This window comes from Amblyomma mixtum, chromosome 8, assembly GCF_055824585.1.
Source record: "Amblyomma mixtum isolate Tamu chromosome 8, ASM5582458v1, whole genome shotgun sequence".
Taxonomy (NCBI): Eukaryota; Metazoa; Arthropoda; class Arachnida; order Ixodida; family Ixodidae; genus Amblyomma; species Amblyomma mixtum.
Genome location: NC_143019.1, coordinates 11,143,206 through 11,164,289, shown reverse-complemented (window position 1 = coordinate 11,164,289; position 21,084 = coordinate 11,143,206). Strand labels below are relative to the sequence as shown.

Here is a 21,084-nt window from a genome sequence, read left to right as displayed (position 1 = left end):
TTTATAATGGGCGCAGAGTGAAGAGCAAAAACATTACCGGAAATAATGGCGACCGGGCCGTTACCACTTTTGCGGCGAGGGCTGGCCACCTGGGAGCGACTTTTGTGAAGGGCGCCGCTTTCCAAGCATCTGAGTACCACTGTGCTGACACGGGACTTAGGCGGCGCTCCGCGACTCTACACACGCCCTTTCTTAGAGCGGTCGTCGTGACCAGAGTTACCTTCATTTTTATTACTGTTTCATTGCGGTACTTATCTGGAGCGGGGAGTCCTCTTCTGTAGGACGCACCTACTATCTGTAAGACAATGTTTCATAAATGAAAATAACAGGAGGAAAAGATATCTTTGCCAGCATTGACATTCTGCTGAACTCTCCTCAGCCTGAAAAATGAGCACGGCCTGGCACTCTCGTTATCGGAGTGTTCGATTAACTGCAGCGTACGTCGTTGCTATTCTGCCGGTGAGGTGATCGGGCACTTCCGCTAATCTCCATTGCTCGTACAGGTATACCTATTGAAGAATGTCAACGTATATTTAGTGCTGGTTATTAAATTCATATCACGTGCAGTAAATTGTTTGCAGTTTTTTACCGTTGCATTCACTAGAACCGTATCAAAACTCGTTCAAACTCGGCGCCATCTAGACGGCGAGAACACTTCCAGATGAAATAGGAAAGCTAAGAAGATTTCTCGGAAGAGCCATAGGGCTGAGGAAATGGGTTCTGTTTCACGGAAAAATGCAGAGAACAAGTTTATTTGGTAAGAGGCACTGAAGGAAAGTCATTCACATGTTCAAGATTTGTTTAATGACACAGCTTGTCTGTAATGCGACGTCTTGTTGTAACGCATATTCGTTGTCTTAAACAAGAACTCACACCCCAAAGGAGCGACGCTATTTGGAGGACTGCAAATTCAATGTCAGTGTTTTCCCTCATAGTGCTTACTGAAAGCGTTGTACTACCGCGCATGCCTGGAATGCCACGCAAACCCTCTAAAAGACTGTGTTGAGTGAGGCCACCTCCTTGAAGTTAAGTATTTGCGACTCAGACTATAAAGAGAGCGCAACGCGGCAAGGAAAGCTCTCTATCTGCAAACAAAGGATACGCGAACATTCCCCAGCGCTCCCTTGGTTGCACCATCTACTTTCTACGTCAGTCTGGGCCCTAGAGAATGGCTGCACATTTATCTATACGATCGCATACAATTTTTGTCAGCGCCAGGGAACAGCAAACCGCTGAAAAAAAGGAAGCGGTTACGTGTATTCGATCGCATATTGCAGCTATTAGCTAGACGTGAGACAATCAGAAACGGGGGCTAGTAATTTAGAACCCCACATTGAAGCTCGTAACTTGGAATGACTAGCCTCGACCTGGGATACAGCTTAGTTTTATCGCGTAAAAATTTTCATAGCAGGAGAAGGAAGAAGTCTGCTTTGCCTATTCACATTCCCAAAGAAGCGTGGGTATCTCGACCACCATCAGCGTGCTATGTTCTCCGGTACAATGTACTCGGGCCTGTTGTAACGAATGTATACCTCTCAGCTGAGGTTACACGTGCTCAGTGGCGCGTTAACTTCCTGCTTCAAGTTTGGCGCTGTAGCTGACTTAGCAGCACATATTGCCCGGAATCTTTGTAGTGTTTTTTGTTCATTCTTCAAAGCTGCCACTACGACGCTTTATCGCTTTGCTTCTGATGCAGGACGCGCCTAGATTTATCTCGATTGATCACATCCACGCGGAGCCAATTCTACGTTGCTCAAGAATGTTCTACTAACTTTCCAAGCTTTATCTCGAAAGTTTGCTTTTAGCATTAAAATGAGCATGGCCGAGAGCGACGGGCATTTGCTTCGACGACCACCGAGCACGCTTGTTGCTACGCCGCCGCCGACGCATTCAGTTCTTCGCGGGAACAAGTCAGCCCAAATAAAGGGTTTTGTTTAGAAGCCATTTTCGCTGTCTTCCCCCTTTCCGTACCGCAGTCACCACTTCCTTGACATCTGGTGGAGGTTCTAACGGATGTTCCTGTCGCCCTCACCGCTGGGAACCACGAAAGTAGCCCGAGCGGCCTGAAAGATCACGAGAAAGCCGCAGAAGCAGTTCCAACCAAGGACGACGTGCGAAGACACTACAAAGATTCGGGGCAATATCAGACATTCAAACTCACGGGAGGTCGCAGTCCTTCCACAGCGTCATTACATCAGTGCCATTAGATTTTCTCGCGATCCAAGCCTTCATCTGCGCTATCTGATCGGGCGTGAAACAGTTTCTCCAATCACCCACAATTCCTTTCCGCACAAATCCCGCCCCCTCGTGCATCTCCACTTTCTCTTCTGACATTTGCTTCGGCGCTTCGAACGGCATAGAGTTTTCTAACGCGAACTCCGCTGCTTTCTTCCACCTTTCCTCTGCATTGTCCTTGAAAAGGTCCTTCATGCTCTCAATACTACAAGCGTCTATGATTTTCTTCAGGAGGCCTTGATCTTCACGCAGAGAGGCGGAATGGTTTTCTCCCAGGAAGTCGGCGATCCGGAGCACCTGTGTCTTGATGTCGGACTTAAGTTGCTCGTAGGTAATGAACAAAACGTTGGCATCATGACGACGCTCGTACCAAGGAAGAAGGTGATCAAAGTAGTCACCATAGATGACCTGCGCAAGTAGAAAAGAGGCAACTACATCATTCCACAAATAAAAATTTTGATACATGCGCTTTATCCAAGCTAATATCTTTCAAAAGCGACGTGCAACAGTTGGAACTGAAATCACTGCGGGTTTGGGTTTGCCGTACACCGTTCCCTGCGACTGGTCAGTTCAGAGGTCACACGAAAGAGACGCAGTCTAGAACGAGATAACGGACCTTCTTTGCCAAAAATAACCAGTCAACAAGTTTTCCTTCTTAACCTTAAAGCGATGCTCTTAACGTAAACCTTAAGCTCTAAATCTCTCTAGGGTAAGTACAACCCTTAGCCTTACAATTCAGGACCTTTTCATTACAAGGGATGCGATAGGCGCTCTAAAATACGACTCAGAAGCAAATCCCATGGCCCACTTAAATCTAGAAAATTGGTAAATTCCGAACGCAGTTTAGGTAGTCTACACGCCTACAACTTAGGTTTAGAATGGCTGTGAATTAACCAGACAAAGCTGTCATGAAAAAGATCGCTGCCAAAGAGACCATATAATATAATAATAAGGCTCTCACTGCATTTTCTACGATCAAAGAATTCATGCGCTTACTAACTTTGAACTTTCGGTTAGAACGTGAAGATCCAATGACGTCAGCTCACCTTCCCGCTCAAGAAGAGAGAAAGGAACCTTTCAAAGGAGATGTCGGTGACAGTCTTCGGCGTGAGGCCCTTGATGAAGTGGTAGTAAGAGACGGCGCAGTCGTAAGGATTCCTTGCCACGTATATGTACTTGGCATGCTCCACGGTACGGAAGACGCTCATTGGAAGGTGGGTCATGATGGGCCCCATTCGTGCCGGATTCTCAGCGGCTGCAGCTCCGGTAATTTCAATGAACGGGCACATGAGGCTGAACTCTGCTATATGAGAACTGGGTTTCGCACGCGTTATAATATTCCAGACGATGACCTGCATCCAGTTGGTACCGCACTTGGGGTAAGTTACGGTTATTATGTCGCCCTTCTGCGGCTTGTAGTTGATGGCTGAACGGATAGCTTCCTCACTGAAAAACTTGTGCATCCACACACCGTCGACGTCTCTGTACGACTCTTCGTCCATAGTCTCTCTATTCTCTGTCAGTGGCAAGTCTGCGAAGGAGTGCAATATCACTTAATAATTTGTTTCCTCAAGCATATCCACACCGAGCTCTTCGTTTGTTTACTCTAGGAGATTATGATTAAAGTTATCAATGCCTCTCAATGTTGAGGGCCGCTGTCAAATTGGACATATTTTAAAAAAAGGGCCATAAGACTTCAAAGAGCGTTGTTTATAACCAAAGTAAAGTCAGCAGACATAGCTAACATGCCATGAATAGGATCGTAATTCAGATCTCTCTTCTAGTAAATTCTTTGTGTCTGCAAGTAACCACAATTATTACTGAGACATACCGTCCATTGAGACGTAAATTTATTTAGCGGCTGCGCAGCCATGGCGAGAGTAAAGCATAAATATATTTAAAAAAACTGGAAGCTAACAACACGAAAACATCAAATTTCAGAGTGTGGGACCTTTCGCATTTCATCCAGTGCCATCACCTGTGTGGAGTATTTATAAGAGCCTCTGTATCTAACTTTACAGCATTGAACAAAAACAGAGAGAAACAATGTTAGAGTTCATCTATGAGAAAAACAGGAAGTAATAAAGGAAATAACAGCATTATATTCACTCAAAAATATCGCGGATTAAAGGTGCGGAGATGACTGAATTGGAATTAGAGTTTCGTAGGTCAGTTCTTTCTTTTTTTTATTCGGAGGAATAAAATAATAAGGAAACAAAAATATTACCATGACAGTCTGGAACAGTACCGGTGTGCTGGAGATTAATGTGCAATTAAACCACCAAAAATGGCAGAATGAAACATGGAGAGGAATAATTCATACACCCATAATAAAAGGCAGCTAATACCAATATTCTATAGTTTAGCAAAACAAAATCTTAATACATTTGCAGAATCAACATATCTATCACCGACCACCAAATTGATACCGGGCGGAAAGAAAAGTGCCAAATGAACAGAGCTTAACAAAACCACAGAAACCTGGCACCACATGAAAACAGAGTACCCCAGTGAATGAAAAGAAGAGTTTAAATTTTTCAAAGCAGCTCAAATCCTTTAGCAACATAAACGAATAGCAAAGATAAGGCAAAAATTAACTAAGAACGGATGCATCTTAATTGTCTTTTCATTAAGAATTTCCAGTTGACAAATTTTCTGTATCCAACATCAAATAATTAGAAATTACTGACTAAATTAGAGTTAGCGGGCGAATATAAGTCTAAACAGAAATAAAGGAACAGTTTTGGATGCGGTAGCAGTAAGGCCGTATCAAACATTCCAAAGTGAACTAGAAACACTAAAAGAGATTTGTCGCTTTGAACTTCGTAGTTGTGTTCGACAACTAGGAAGCTAACAGTGCGCAGAAGCCATTTGCTGGCTGAGAAGCTACATTCACTTAGTAAAGCGTAAATATAACACAAAATACAGATATAAAACTTCAGCGAGTCTTTACACGTGCTCTTACCTTAGAGAAACAAGCGACTTCGGGCCAGTTGCTGTGAGTACGTGTTTCCTTAGCAGCGGCTACAGGCTCATGTTGAAGAATTTCCCGACAACGAAATTACGAAGAAACCTCTATAGCCAAACGGGAACTAACGCCAAGGCACTCGCTGCGTGTCCCTCAGGCCAGCCTGTGTAATAAAGCTGACACGTGCGTATTTCTCGCGACTGTATAACAGCGGCGGGTACGGGTAGGCCGCTTTGTCAATACTGCAATCTCGCTAATAGCAGGTCTACCTCGGCGGAGCAAGATGTGAAGCTGAACGAGGAAAACTCGACGGTGGAGCGCTGCTCTGAGGGTCCCTCCGTGTTCAGGCCGCGCAAAGCTCTTTAATAAATAGCGTATTTACCCCCACCGCCACCAGAGGCCGCGGATTGTCTCGTGACACATTCCAGCCTACTTAAGCGAAGTAAAAAGGCTCGTAACTCTGCCTCCTCCCAGAAGCTTCTATGATTTATATTGCGAACTGTATTCGGTTCGCAATACACATTTTATATCGCTTTGTTTCGTATTGGCTGCCTTAAATATTCCGGCCTGGTTTTAGATAGAGGGTGAGATTATGTATAAATTATGGTTACAAGTTCTGAATATGAGAATTCGCGGTCTTCACAAGCGGTGATGGGCAGGAGATGGGGAGGCCGTTCTAGTTGACAGCTGTTGGGGAAACAATAAGCCGGCAGATGCATATGAGAGCCCGCAGCCGTCGAAAACCGTGATGTGCAAGAGATAGGCTGGCCGTTCCTGTTCACAGCTGTCCGCATAACAATGAGCCTGATAACGGAGCGGTCCTAGTATGTGGTCGAGTAATATGAAAAGGACAAGCCGTGCAGTGGGATGTGTGTGACGGTGTGGTTAGGTAGTGAGGATGTTTGAGCGAGCGGGGAAATACCTTATGAAATGAGCTACAATCTAGCCATGCATAGACGAGTGCCCAGGCTCCAACGTTGGGACTGAAGCTTAAATGGGGATTAGCTGGCATTAAAAGAGGAGAATGAAGACTTTCCAGCGCGAATCATTAAAGCGTTAAATGCGTTAATGTAGGTTCCAGATTGGAGATGGATATTCTACCTTTGTCCTTTTAGCCGAGTTTTGAGGTAATAATTGTCCGTGCCGTGGTGTGTGTCTACGGGAAGTTTAAAAAATCCTAGATTCTGTCTGCAGATGATATGACCTTAGCAACATGAGTACGTAAGTAAATGTCGCGCCTTCAAGTTGTGCCAGCACGTTAATAAGATTGTATAAGTTTGCGTAGGTCGCACAAGAGGCGACCGCTGCCATATTTATTAAAGGGCTGCAGGAGAAGAGAGAGCGGCGAAGCTGCGCTGGCAGCGTCCGGCCGGGGACAAGGTCCCAGGCGTTTTCTAGCGCGAGCTAGCGACACTTCGTGATCTTCTGCATTTCACCACCGTCTGCCGCGCGAGTAGCTACAAGTTTAACAGTGCATGCGGTTATAGTTTAGTGCAACAGCAGAGACTCTTCTTGACAGTGAAATGGCACCAGTTTGCCTTTGTTAACGTTTTATTTCATGAGCCGTTGGTCACACAACTGCTCAGTGTAATTAAGAACATTTTAGAGAGCTGGCTGGTGGGATATGCTAGTACTGTGTGGCAGATGAAGAAATCGTCGATGAAGATACGAACTGTACATGTAATATGCTATGATAAAACATTATGTAGGTTAGGAACAACAGTGGACCAAGAACAGAGCCCTTTGAAGCGTGTGATGTTAGAACGAAGTAGAATTGTGGCTTCTGGTAACAAACAGCGAAAGGTCAGTTAGAGATTCTTTTATGCATGCAAGAATGTTAGGGTGTAAAGTTCGATGTTCTAGCTTTCGAAGTAATGCTGCTTGATGTAGGGTCTGGAAAGCTTTTGCCCAGACTACAACAATGGCATTAGTTTGCATACTGCGATCAAGACTACGATGGAGATCATGAATGGAAACGGTGAATAGGGCTTCGAAAAAAAAGTCTTTGTGGAAGCCTTTCAATAGGAGTCTGCCTTCATAAAACAGATGAAAACTTACGAAAACGAAACAAGGCGGTAAATGTCATGTTAAGATGCAATTTTCAGCTGAAAAGCTTTTCCAGAAGATAATAAAATAATAGTAAACAAATTGAAATGAAGTGACTTGTTAAGGCAAAAGGGATCCTATGATATTAAAAAAAACATCGATGCCTCCTTTATTTTTTACACGCGGAGGGCAAAGAATAAGAATAAGGTGTGTGGAGAACATCCTGAGTGCTCGCATTAATTCTGATAAACTAATTATGTGTCTCACATTAAGATTTGCTGGTATTCCTTCTCTCAACGCAGAAACCGTAAACAAAGACCTACGCATTCATTACAGAGCTCGCAAAGATTTCATAGTGAGAACGTTTTGCTCCCCGAGTTAGCAACGGGTTAAGGGTATTCAAGCGATTTGAATGTTCTCCCTCAGGTGTAATGTTTATGAAGTAGCTGAACGCAAAATAAAAGTTTCCTTTCAATCAGTAATTTGAGTTACGCTTTTGAAAGCTATGAATTGTGCCGAAATCACTTCGTCAGAAATTTCATCGGAGGGCACTATTTGTGGTCTCGGATTTTTAGGGGATCTTTGTAAATTTATGGAATTTTTAGAAAAGATTCCGAACTTTCCGGCATCGTCAACAGCGGCGCAGTTTAAACACCTCCAATCAGCAGTCTAGTTATGGTTATGACAGGAGACTAAGGCACACACACAGAAATGAAGTACGCTGCAGGGTAATTTTGGCAGAATACAAAAGCCCATATACCTGACCACTGAGGCACCTGCTTATCCGCCTCGTCTCGCCTGTCTGAATAGAAAATGTTGCTGAAATTCACACAGCTCCATCAAACTGGTGTCTAAGAGGGCTTGGACGTGAGCCAGAAATAAAAATAAAGCATAAATAACTGTATTTCCAGATAAACCTGCACAACATGTTGAAGTGTTTTACATCAAATAAAGACTAGAATTTTGTATGAGAGAAACTTCAGTGACCCTACCTAGCAGTAAAGAAGGCTGCCTGTACGAAATTCGTTTATCACGGGACGACACATTTGTGATCTTTTATAAGCGGCAACACAAACGTGAGAATATATGAATAACCACGTTTTGGTCATATACGGACTGCTATTCTCGTTCTCTCGCTTCGCCAGTGTCTTGCTTAGCACACTTGCATTACCCTCAGAGCGTTTACCACACAACGGCTTTCCTCAGCGACTGATTAGGAAAGGAATTTATAACCAAGGTCGCAGGCAATAGTCCTCGAGAGCACGATCTGTATTTAGGTGGGCGCCATATGTGGACAATCAGAAGCCACGGGAAAGGAAAGTTTATGGCGTCCTCGTGCTTGTTTGCAACAAAGAAAGGCTTGCATTTCTTTCTACTTTTTAAATGTCGTATGTCGTAGGTCGTATGAAACGTTTCAGAGTGAACTGAAAACACTAAAAGAGATTTGTCGCTTTGAACTTCCTAGTTGTCGTTTACAGCTAGGAAGTTAACTGAGAAGCTGTATTCACATAATAAAACGTAACCTTTCACAAAATACAGATATCACACTTCAGCGAGTCACTACACGTGCTCTTACCTTAGAGGCACAACAACTTCGGGCCAGTTGCTCCGAGTACGTGTTTCCTTAGCAGCGGCTACAGGCTCCTGTTGAAGAATTTTCCGACAAGGAAACGACGAAGAAATCTCTGTAGCCAAACGAGAACTAACGCCAAGGCACTCTTTGCGTGTCCTTCAGACCGACCCATGTACATTAAGCGGACACGTGCGTACTTACCGCAACTCGTGCCTCAAGCGGTGGGCAAAGGTAGGCTGCTGCTATGTCAATACTGCAATCTCGCTAATAGCAGGTCTGCCTCGGCTGAGCAAGATGTGAAACAGAACGAGGAGAACCCGACAATGGAGCGCTGCACTAAGGGTGCCTCCGAGTGCGGGACGCGGAAAGCTCTTTGATAAATAAAGTGTTTGCCACCACCGCTACCAGCGGCCGTGGATTGTCTTGTGACACATTCTAGCCTACCTAAGGGAAGAAGAGCGACTAGCATCTCTACCTCCTCCAGGAAGCTTCTATGATTTATAATGCGAACTGTATTCGGTTCGCAATACATATTTTCTTTCGGTTGGTTTTGTGTTCTTTTTCCTTAAATGCCCCTCTAGCGGTATTACATAGCGGGTGAGATTATGTATAAACCATGGTTCCAAGTTTCGCATATGAGAATCGCCGTCGTCACAAACGGTGATGAACAAGAGATGGGCAGACCGTTCCAGTTGATAGCTGCTAGAGAAACAGCAAGCCATCCAATGCATTTGAGAAGTCGAGGCCGTCGAGAACGAAGATGTGCAGTAGGTAGATGTATAAGTGCAGTAGATGTGCAGTAGTTGCAGTAGGAAATTTCGACCACCTGGGGTTCTTTAACGTGCACTGACATCGCACAGTACACGGGCCTCTAGAATTTTGAATTTCGCCTCCAAATCGCAGCTTAGCAGTATTCAAAAATTTTAATGCTCGCTCTTAGGTAATGTTTATGAAGCAGCTGAACACAAAATAAGTTTCCCTTCAATCAGTAATTTGAGTTACACTTTTAAAGGATATGAATTGGGCTGAAATCACTTCATCAGAAATTTAATCAGAGGGCACTAATTCCCGTCTTGTATTTTTTGGAGATGTTCATAAATTTACGGCATTTTTATGAAAGAGTATATACTTTCTACCACCGCCCACACCAGCGCAGTTTAAGCACCTGTAATCAGCCGTCGAGTTATCGTTACGACAGGGGAGCAAAGTACACACACAAAAATGAAGCGGGCTGACGAGGGATTTCGGCAGAATACATAGAATACGACTCACTTCTCATTAGCATATTTTCCAAATGATTACAATAAAAAAAGCACATGTCACTGCTCCGTGGGAACTTCACATCTGTACCATAATGAAAAACACTAATATTGAATGCGCTGAAGGAGGTGAAATTAAATCATGAAGGACTTAGAAATTTATTTATTTTGATTTATTTTGCTCATAAAATGCCCATAGTAGAGATATTACATGAAGGGAATGCATATTAAACGCTTGTCTGTTCTCATTCTGAAGAATTACGATAGGCATTGTGTTATTATGCATTAGGGAAAGAGAAGTTCAATGGGTTGAGTAAGCTATAGCGATAGCGGCCGCTACAGTGGTAATAATGATGAGTTTCACTATTTATATTGCTAGTATTGTCTTAGACCACTCAATAATTGAGACATCTGCTATCCCTGTTTCCTTTACGCCAGCCGTTATTATTGAAATGACGTACAAAACGGCTCTCACCTCTCTTCTATCGCTGTCAAACGCAGCTACGTGAGCGAGACTTGATATATTTACCCACTGTCTGATATCTTTTCTTGAACGCAGCGTTTATGTTTCGTAAACAAATAAAAAAATACCGGAGGCTCTTAAGGACACAAAAGTTTTTCTCAGAGTTTCTCTCGTAATTTAAAAAGGTTATGAAGCTTTTAATGCTGAGTTTCGCACTCAGAAATTAAAACAAAAAACAAAAACCACACTATCAAGCCCAACTAATTCTCGTTCCTGTCATAAATAACGTTCGTGTTTTGGCGACTAAACATAATTACCTGTCGTGGGAATAAAGTCAGACGACGCGGCCGCAAGCGCTCGAGGTGCTAGCAAGGACTAAGAAAAAACATTGCAGCAGATACTCAGTTTCCATGGTTGCAACATACCAGTAAGTGTACAGCATGTTTTGGACGCTCTAGGTATCCAAGATTCAGGGTGGACCGACTCGCAGGCCATTAATGCTTCATCAGAGCATCTCGCCTGCGTGACACGTTCCTTGCTTCTGCGTCCGAGATGATGCCTTTGGAACACAGTTGGCTGAGCTTGTTGCTTCATACTCAAGAAAAATTCCCGTGCCCAAACCCCCACAAACACATATGCCTTATCGAGCCCAAACGTGATCACGAGCGTTAGTTATACAAAGCAAACGCCCATATACCTGACCACTCAGGCACCTGCTTGGATCCACCTCGTCTCGCCTGTCTGAATATAAAATGTTGCTGAAATGCACACAGCTCGATCAAACTGGTTACTAAGAGGACTTGAACTTGAGCCAGGAAAAAAAGGGTTGTATAACTGTATTTCCCGATAAATTTCCAGATAAACCTGTACAACCTGTTGCAGTGAGATTTATATCAAATACGGACGAAAATTTTGTATGAGCGATACTTCAGGAACCCTAGGTGGCACTAAAGAGGGCCTTCTGTATGAATTTCGTTTTTCACGAGACGACAGCTTTGTGATTTTTTATAGGCGGCAACGCACGCGTGACAATGCATGAATAACCACGTTTTCGTCATATAAAGACTGCTATTCTCGTTCTCTCGCTTCTCCCGTGTCTTGCTTAGCGCACTTACGTTGCCCTTAAACCGTTTACAACACAACGGCTTTCCTCGGCGACAGATTAGGAAAGCAATTTGTAACCAAGGTCGCAGGTAATATACCTCCAGGCCACCTGGGAGGGTGCCATATATGGGCAATCAGAAGCCACGGGAATGTGGAGAGACTAGTTTATGGCGTCCTTGTGCTTGTTCTGAACAAAGTAAGGCTTCCATTTTTTTCTGTTTTTGGAATTCTAATGGCCCTCATTCGAACTTAACCTTCACATTCTGGAACCCCTTAGATTCGGGATAACAACAATCATGGGCCCAAAAAGCGATTGTCAGCATAAAATAAAGTCTGCCGTTCCAAAAGAACTTTGGTAACACATATTCTGATACCTACCTTGAAAATAATGCCAACGGTCTTGCTTCGTTGCCTAGCACTCCATATATAGGCCCAAACGCGAGCCTCAGCACTCTGCAGAAGCTGTATGGACAAATTCTCATATCTTACAGGGCCATACTGGTTACATATTTCCGTAAAACGCAATAAATTAGGCGCCCAATATCGCTCATTTCAATTAAGTTCTTTATTTGCCAAAGAACTGGACGGTCAAAATGCCTAAAAACTGCAGCCATCAACTTGACTTTGCCCTGGAGCCGTTTACAAGCCAGCAGTCAACATATTTTTAATGCGTAAGCATTTTAGGGATATGTTTGAAGAGCTTGTCCGCACGATTACGTCCGAACGAATGGGTTTGTGCGATAAAGAATGGCACCATCGGATAGAGCATCAAAAAATCTCGTGCGGGAAATGGGGTGGTAGAGGTGGGTTAATTAGTTAATTAATGAAAGCCAAAATTGTCCCAAAAGTTGACGGGGCCGGAGCAAAAGTGGCGCCAAATTTTTAAGCGCCGGAAGTGTGGCCCCACGTGACCGCAAGTGTGGGCGGAGCCAACGCGTGGCGCCAAATTTGAAAACGAAGCATGACGCGAAGTTTGAAAACTCATGCTTACACATTTCTCCAATGCAGTTGCCGCAGTGATCTGCAACGTTTTTGCGGAGTAGAGTAACAAAATAATGAACACGCTATGCAGAAAAATTTCCAGGAAATAAAGTCTAGATAGAAGATTTATCATCACAATCGATATGTGCACATGGGTACCTCGCTTTTGCTGATATCAAGGTGGCTGCGGCCAGTACATTTGAAACTAGTCAAGCGACAGTAGACAGGTCTGCTCAATGGATATTATCAGCAGCTCTAAACTAAATTTCGCTTAATCGCACTTCAGCATCATCGGCTCGAGCACATAATGCAAAATGAATGCACCACTACCCGCGCCACACTAACCTAGACAGCGCACCGCAGGATACTCGCCACGCTGACTGCATTTTTCCTCCACATGCCGGCTCCGCTATTCCATGTACCACCCGCTTTGCCACCAAGCTCGAGAGGGAATCAGAGTGGAGAAACTCCTAATTTAAACGGAATGTACTTTTCACCAGGATGCCTCTCGCGTCAGTGTAACGGTTGCAAACACTTTGTGATAATAGTGATCGGGTTTTTTATAGGGCAAGGAAAACTTCAGCGAAAGAGTGCCTTTGAAGAAAGTTTTTCCTATCATTTGAACCCTGACGATCTGAGCATCTACCTAGGGGAAAGCTTGTACCCTTTTGAAACTGGTTGGTGCAGGGGGGCACTGGGCATCGAACCCCGCCCCTACCTCACACAAGGTGGACGTTCAATAGTCTGGAGAACAGTTGGTAATGCGTTTTCAATATTACGACCTGAAGGAATGAATTCAATACTTCGCAGATCTTTTTATTTTGCTTCAGTGAACAGAAAAGAAGTCTTGCGAAATTTCTGAAATGCGGGAAATCTTTTAATTTTTTTAATGCTACTCTCGACGATGAAAATTATACCAGCCCGTCGTGAAAGCTCAGGTACAGCGCATTTAACTAATGCGCTCTGTGGTTGCAGAAGTCATTCAGCGTTTGCTGCCAACTGAGAAGTGCCCATTGGGCAGGCGCACGGTGCTTTTAACTTATACTGACTACTGTACTAGCGCTAATGCTTAACTTTTTATGTTGGCGCGGTGAACGAGGCTGGCACTGACAAATGCGCTAAACGGTAGCTTACACGCAATATAAATACCCACGAAACTCGAAGGGTAATGTGTAAGACGTACAGAGGTCGTAGGTTCGTATCCTACTGGCGACTTGTGCTTCTTTTTTTCTTCTCAGTGCTAATCACCTACCTTTCAGGCATAAAATTTTTACATTCATACTTTCCCATTGGTGAGCACCACAGTATAAAAATAAAAGCAATTGGCCTAGGCTTTCTTTCGTTTCTGTGCCTGCATCCTCCTTTATAAGTTCGCTATTTATTTGGCTTTCTAACCACCCTAGTGAAAACCACAAAGCAAGCAATAGTCCTAGCGTGGTAGGTGCCTACATTCCTTTTCGCAGCATTTCTTGAACGCTTGGTTAACCGCCATTCTATAGAGAGAGAGTTGCTTCCCTTCCTTTCCTCCTATCCTCTCCCTCCTGTTTTTTTTTTTTACTTACCCGTGGCAAAAGAATAACCGCCGTCATTTTCCGAGGCTTCGGTGGGACTAGTGTTGAAGTCAGTCTGAAACGCCGGTGAGAGTGACCGGAGACACACACATCAAATTGAATTCAATGTAGCCTTGCACACCCCCAAGCTACATATGGGCTCTGAGAGAGGTGCCAGCCAGCATTCGTTAAAATCTCTGGGGTTTTCTAAGCACCGATACAGAACTGCACAAGTACGTTCTTTGCGTTTCGCCTTTGCTTTTCGCCAAATGCGTCCACCGCAGCAGGCATTCCATTTTCCCATTTTTCAACTTAAAACAGTGCGCAGGGACAGGACACAGTCATGTCCTGTCCCTGTGTCCTGCCCCTGCGCACTGTTTTAAGTTGAAAAATGAACCAACTGGCCCCGCTACTTCCCATGATTTTCCCATCTCGTGCTGAGCAGCAGGACAGCTTCGTCACTGGGCAAGCGCGGCCAGTATATGAGACGTAGACGAACACAGATGGACGTCAGTAAAGCTGCAATTGGAACAGTTGCTTTTTCATGTAGGACTTCAGTTGTTTGGAACTTTTTGCACGGTGTCAAAAAAAGAAGGAATCTGTGGAAATGCCCTAAGTCACGTTCGCGATGCGCGACGTCGCCTTCTTAAGGAAGTCAAACAGCTTAAGCCAACTCAAGCACCCTGATGCTACTAATCTCGATGCGTTCTTCCATTTTCTCTTTTTCAGTTTATATAGACGGAACTGGCCGCGCAATAAATCTAGTTGATAGTTTGCGACCTTCCTGAATGTGCGCCTTTTGCGTTCGGTGTTGTTCGTACCCATGCACCAACTATTGACCATCTAGGAAAGCAACAAGTTATAATTGAGCAGGAACAGCGCCGCTGTCATTGGCGATGAGAGCTGACTTTAGGAAAACCCTACGATAACTCAAGTTACAAGAGCCAAACTTTCCCGACGATTACTGAAACAAGTCGTGATACCATCAGCGAATCGCAATTGCGATACGCGCGTGTCACATACTTATGCAGTACTTTTGTAAAATTTGTGCATGGACAAGAGCGATATATGCAGCTCTAATATGAATTGGGGTCGCATATCATATGTTTTTCCTAGTGACACCATTCTGCAAGGCTTAGTGGTTTGGAAGACATTCCACTTTGTAAGCGAAAGGAAGTATCTCGTTAAAGCTGTGTTTAAATTAAACGCAGCTAAAAGTTTGTTTTCTACGACGTCGCGAAATGACTTGGTTTTCAACACGTAACTTTCGAGTGGCAATTGCGCATAACCGCTTAGGTGATAGCAACAGCCCTGTATAAGAATTGCTTTGGTGTGTTAGAAAGTGCCAGATCTCATTCCGTTGCCCATTTACACGGCCCGAGCAGTGACTGCAAGCAAATGCACAAATTTTCGCGCAAAAACGACCTCAGACGGCAACCGCATTGTGAATATACGGTCTCCGTTCCCACGGCGGACATTGGCGTAAAAAGAGCATTTCGTAACACACGAAGAAATTTAATCTCTTCAAAGGCTACAACTTTTTTTTTTCTGACAGATTTTCCGTTTCAAGGCAACACCGAAATCGGTTCGATATGAATGCGAAATCAGCCACACAGAAGTTCGAGAAAAGCAGGAAATTGTGGAACTCATGGAAGCTCTGCAACGAAAGAATCGCAACAACCTAAAAAAAAATTACGACAGCGATGTACTCGCCAGTAGGATATGATGGTGAGCTAAAGCGTAAAAAAACGCCTCTGTAAAAGAATACCAAATGCATAAAAATTCTTGGCGCTATCAAAGGCAAATCATTGCGATCATAACAAAAATTATTATTCTTTACAAATGAGCAGCTAGTACTAAGCTAGTACTATTATTCTTTACAAAGTACAAATGAGCAAGCACCTTTTTTTCACTTAGTGTGCCACATGCTACTTGTGATTTTGCGTCGAAGGCCAATCTAGAGACCGCTGTGTCCCATCACCACATTTTTTTCTCTTATCTAGCGAACGCAACAACTAGTATTTCTAAAAGTTGTCAGCTTGGAAGCACTACCGTCGCCATGATATTGCAAAAGTGAGCAGCTCTGCCACTATCCGCATTCAATGTTCACCGGCACAGCGTTCTCGCCACTTAGTTTATCATCACAACATTTCCGCAGAACATTAACTGTCTGTCTTACCTGTTCCATGTTAGTTATTAGTTGCATTAGCAGCAGTCTGACTTATAACACGTGTCAGACATTCATGCTCATGGCAGATCGCAGTCCTTCCACAGCGTCATTACATCGCTACCTTCAGTTTTTTTGGCAATCCAAGCCTTCGTTTGCGCTATCTGGTCTGACGTGAAGTAGTTCCTCCAGTCGCCCACAATTCCTTTCCGAACGAATCCAGCTCCTTCGTGCGTCTCAACTTTCTCCTGTGGCGTGTGTTTCGGAACTTCGAATGGCATTGACTTTTCTAACGCAAACGCGGCTGTTTTCTTGAACCTCTCCTCTGGTTTATCTTTGAAGAAGGTCTTCATACTCTCCAGACTACATGCGTCTATGACTCTCTTCAGGAGGCCTTCATCTTGATGGAGGCAGACGCTGTATTCATCCCCCAAGAAGCCTGCAATACGGAGCACCTGTGTCTTGGTGTCGGATTTCAGTTGCTCGTAGGTGATGAACAAAACGTTGGCGTCATGACGACGCTCGTACCACGGCAGAAGGTGATCAAAGTAGTCACCATAGATGACCTGCGCAAATAAAAACGATGGCGCTAATTTAGCCCGGAGCTGAATTTTTGTTCTTTATGAATTAGGCATGGTTACCTTTAAAAAAAACACATGCTATGGACACTATACAGTCCTCACTAAGCTTTCCGTACGCGGTTTTGTCTGACTAGTCAAACACTAATCGTTGCTATCAAAGCGATCACATTACGACTGTAGTGAGATTCAGTCATTTACAATGCACTGAAGTTTAGGAAGCTCGTGAGGGGTCAAATTACAGTTTCAGTCAGAACAATCCTCATCACAAAAAGATACACTTATAGAGCGGCGCTAATTACCATACATGAAGAACTCATCCGCTTCAGAATTTTCAACTCATTAGAAACGGGGAGGTTTTGGCAACATAAGCTTACCTTCCCGCTCAAGAAGAGAGAAAGGAACCTTTCGAAGGAGACGTCGGTGACAGTCTTCGGCGTGAGACCCTTGATGAAGTGGTAGTAAGACACCGCGCAGTCGTAAGGATTCCTTGCCACGTATACGTACTTGGCATGCTCCACCGGACGGAAAACGCTCATTGGAAGGTGTGTCATGATGGGCCCCATTCGTGCCGGATTCTCAGCGGCTGGAGCTCCGGTCATTTCGATGAACGGGCACATGAGGGTGAATTCACCGATATCGGAAGTGGGTTTTGCACGCGTTATAACATTCCAGATGATGACCTGCATCCAGTTGGTACCGCACTTGGGGTAAGTTACGGTTATTATGTCGCCCTTCCGCGGCTTGTATTTGATAGCTGAGCGAAGAGGTTCGTCCCGGAACAGTTTGTGCATCCAGACCCCGTCGACGTATCTGTATGACTCTTCGTCCATGGTGACACTATTATCAGCCACTTGGAGGTCTGCATAAGAATACGAATATCACTCACTAATGTGTTTCCTCAGGCAGGTCTACACTGGGCTATCTTACGCTCGTATACTCCATTACATCACAAGGAGCTTTATAAACATATAACGTTTCTAAATGGTCCGTTGTGAAGTTAAGTGCATTTCTCTTACGAAAGGAAACGATGAGTTCAGGAGCGCTCTTTATAAGGAAAAAAAATAGCTTATAGCACTATTGAACTTGAGAGCGATATTATCCGGATAGTGGTCCTTCGTCAGGAAAAGTGCGCCTCTCTGCACGGCATTCATATATCTAGATAGCTCAATTACAGCACGTACAAATATTTAGTGTCTGCGTATCATTGGTGAGAGTGGAGATAAAGTATTTTTTCAAATAAAAGAATATCTGCCATGAAGCATGATATACACTTTAGTGGGGCCTATGGCATTTCTTGCTGTGCTGCACATGAAGCAGCGAGCACGAAACACACAGAAATGTCATCTCTATTATCCAGTACTAATCAAAACGAGAACAAATACAGGCAATAAATATTATTCTCTATTCATAATCAAAAATTAATAAACGGTCGGTGGTAAAGAACTAAGTAATTAAGGCGGGTAGATGTTTGAGTTGTTGTTAATATGTCGAATAAATGAACAAAGACGCAGAATTATTACTACAGCGCTGTAGGTAATAAGCTCTGTGCTCGTGATAATGCGAGTGAAAGAAATAAAAAACAACGAAATGAAACGCGAAGAATAACGCACACATAAGAACAGCCGCTGGCTACAACTTTTTTTATATTTTTGCAAATAAACGCAATTATATAAGCAGCCTAAACGTCTTTTTTATCGATTAGCCAGTTAACATGGGTGGAGAGAGAAACACTAAACTAACAAAGTCAGCCTCCAATAAAGAGGAGATATCAAATCCCCTGAGACCTGGCAGCTCGTAAACAAAAACGCCGGAGAAAGCAAGAGCCGAACTTTTCCAAAGAAGCGCAACTGCTTTAGAAACAATGCAGAATACAGCAAAGGCGAAGCAAAATATACAAAAGATTCAAAAATGCGTAACAGTGTCCGCGCAAGAGAATTTGAACTTCAGATAAATGTTCAGCGCCAATGTCGAATAAGAAGAATCTGTTTTCTAAGGTTGAAGAAGCTTTGGCTGGGCCAGAAAAAAAAGGAATTAGGGCGTACTGAACGCTTCGGAGAGTGAATTAGAAACACTCCAAAACCTTTTCCAATCTTTCGTGAAAGCTAACACTAAAAGTGGCTGGTGTAGTATCAAAGATAATAAATATAACCTGTCCATAGCGAGATGAGACATCTCCCTAGAAGCTAATGGGCGTGTGCTTCGGCGAATGAAGCGAACTTGCCGAGCGCTACTTTGTACCTAATTTTAATTTGGTAGGGCGGTTGTCTTTCTACAGTGAGGCGGCGCCGCATTGATGCTGGTAGTGTAGCACTGATATGTTAATTTGAATAACCCATATCCGTATTGCCTTTAATCAGATATTTTAATAGGAGGGGTGTTAGCAGTATACTCGAGCTGTTTACAAACTGAGAAGATATATCCGGAGTGATAAAGCTTAACAGGAGAGTAAAATATGAAAATCAAAAATCAAGGAGTTCCTCTCACCTTCTCGAAACGCCCGTCTGCGTGACGGCTGCTCCTAGTACAGGTTTCTTGGCAGCTGCCTCTCTGAGTTAGGAAAGAATTTCCCAAGCGACCGCACAAGGCCACAACGAAGAAACCTCTGCCGGCTATTGCGAACTAATGCCATAGAACTCGGCGTGTGTCCTTCGGACTGACCCGTGTACACGTAGCAGACACGTGCGTATTTCCCGCTATTGTGTTGCGTCCCGAGAGTGGCGGGTGAGGGTAGGCTAGCTCGATGATAGCAGTTCTGCTTGGGTGGAGCTGGAAGCGAAACTGAGTGAGAAGGAGACAGAAACGGAATGTCTAGTGGCATTCTGCAGTCTACATCAGGCCAAGGGCATCTTGTATTACAACTTGCTCCAGGAACCCTCCCGGAATGGTATTTATTTCGGCACTTCAAACGTAGAAACAAAATATTTGAAGGTATGGCATATCCGAAATTCTTCCGGCATTCGGATTTCAGATGACTGAAAACTAGCCATAACCGTAAGTACGAAACGTGGATAAAAATGAGATGAAATTGATGAATTGTAGGCTGTAAAGATGTTTTTTGGAGAAAAAACGAAATTTCAGTTCAGCAGCACAATGAAAAAAATTATTATGAAGGAAGGGAACATGCATTCATAAATAAATGAAGCCATGAACCCCCCTCCCTACCCCCTCCAAAATATAAACATAGGTTGAGAAACAGAAAGTACGGGGTGATTACGGGTGGCGTCGATATCCATTCTGGTGAACTTCAAACTGCTAAACTTTAAACAAAATTTTATTTATTATTTTTGGGGCTCCCATGGAGTTTATAGAGAGGAACGTATTGCTTACAGGGCTAATAACACTGCATTAGTATTGAAAAATATAAATGTTTTTTCAGTGATCCTTTTTAAAAGCGTGAGCGCCAAAAAACAATTTTCCTTCGCTGAGTACTTGTAGTTAATCTTTTGAAGGCAGTGAAATGTATCCAAATGAGTTCAAGCGAAAATTTAGTCATAGCACTCCATTTTCACTTTGTCCTAATAAAAGCTGTGGTATTCCAAGAAACAGTCTTAAAATTTCGGCACCGTCCACAGCGGCTAGGTGAAATGCAGATTTATGAGCTGTCCAATTACCATGTGATAAGAGAGAATGACATGCACAAGAGAACAAATGACGGCAAAGTATGAATTCCGGCGAAATACAAAAAATACGACTGGCCATTTTTAAACATATACTTCAAATAATCGCATTAACAAAACACAGCTTACTGCTTAGTAGGAGCTTGACACTTGCAGCCTAGGGAAAAACACCAAGCTTTAAAGCGTTCTACTTGTAGAGGGCGAAATTGAAGAAATAAGATCTTAAACAATTCGTCTGATTCATGGTACATTAGCTTCAAATATTCTTTCTCGAAAGAAAAATTCAATACTTAACTTAAAAAGCCAATAACAACGCTCGATATTGATGTAATAACAAGCGGTGCCGATCTTTTACTGCTACTATTGCATCACAGAAGTCAATGAATTTGTATTGCAGTGTATTCCCTCTTTCATTTATCGCCGCCTTCAATGTTCCAATAATTTTCAAAAATTCCGGTTTTCTGTCTCCAATCTTTCTTCATCGTAGCTACCTGAGCGAAACTTTAGATATTTGCACAGACTGTGCTATTTCTGTCTGAG

The 21,084-nt window shown here is 43.5% G+C and overlaps 3 protein-coding genes across 4 annotated transcripts in view; 1 reads left to right on the top strand and 2 right to left on the bottom strand.

Moving 5' to 3' along the window:
• Window positions 1-21,084, top strand: part of LOC149331310 (uncharacterized) — a 164,728-nt gene that overhangs the window by 19,211 nt on the left and 124,433 nt on the right. The window lies entirely within an intron of this gene.
• LOC149331321 (sulfotransferase ssu-1-like) lies at window positions 737-8,978 on the bottom strand. 2 transcript variants are annotated; one of them, XM_089556452.1, is made up of 3 exons: window positions 8,826-8,978; window positions 3,282-3,766; window positions 737-2,643 (listed from the first exon to the last, which is right to left on the bottom strand). In XM_089556452.1, exons 2-3 carry the CDS (start codon window positions 3,735-3,737, stop codon window positions 2,158-2,160), a joined length of 942 nt encoding a protein of 313 aa, XP_089412578.1. In that variant the 5' UTR covers window positions 3,738-3,766; window positions 8,826-8,978; the 3' UTR covers window positions 737-2,157. The 2 variants fall into 2 exon arrangements, with proteins under 2 accessions (XP_089412578.1, XP_089412577.1); XM_089556451.1 differs by lacking the exon at window positions 8,826-8,978 and adding an exon at window positions 5,201-5,354.
• Window positions 15,550-19,531, bottom strand: LOC149331320 (sulfotransferase 1B1-like). Its single transcript, XM_089555458.1, has 3 exons — window positions 19,412-19,531; window positions 17,302-17,786; window positions 15,550-16,912 (listed from the first exon to the last, which is right to left on the bottom strand). Exons 2-3 carry the CDS (start codon window positions 17,755-17,757, stop codon window positions 16,427-16,429), a joined length of 942 nt encoding a protein of 313 aa, XP_089411584.1. The 5' UTR covers window positions 17,758-17,786; window positions 19,412-19,531; the 3' UTR covers window positions 15,550-16,426.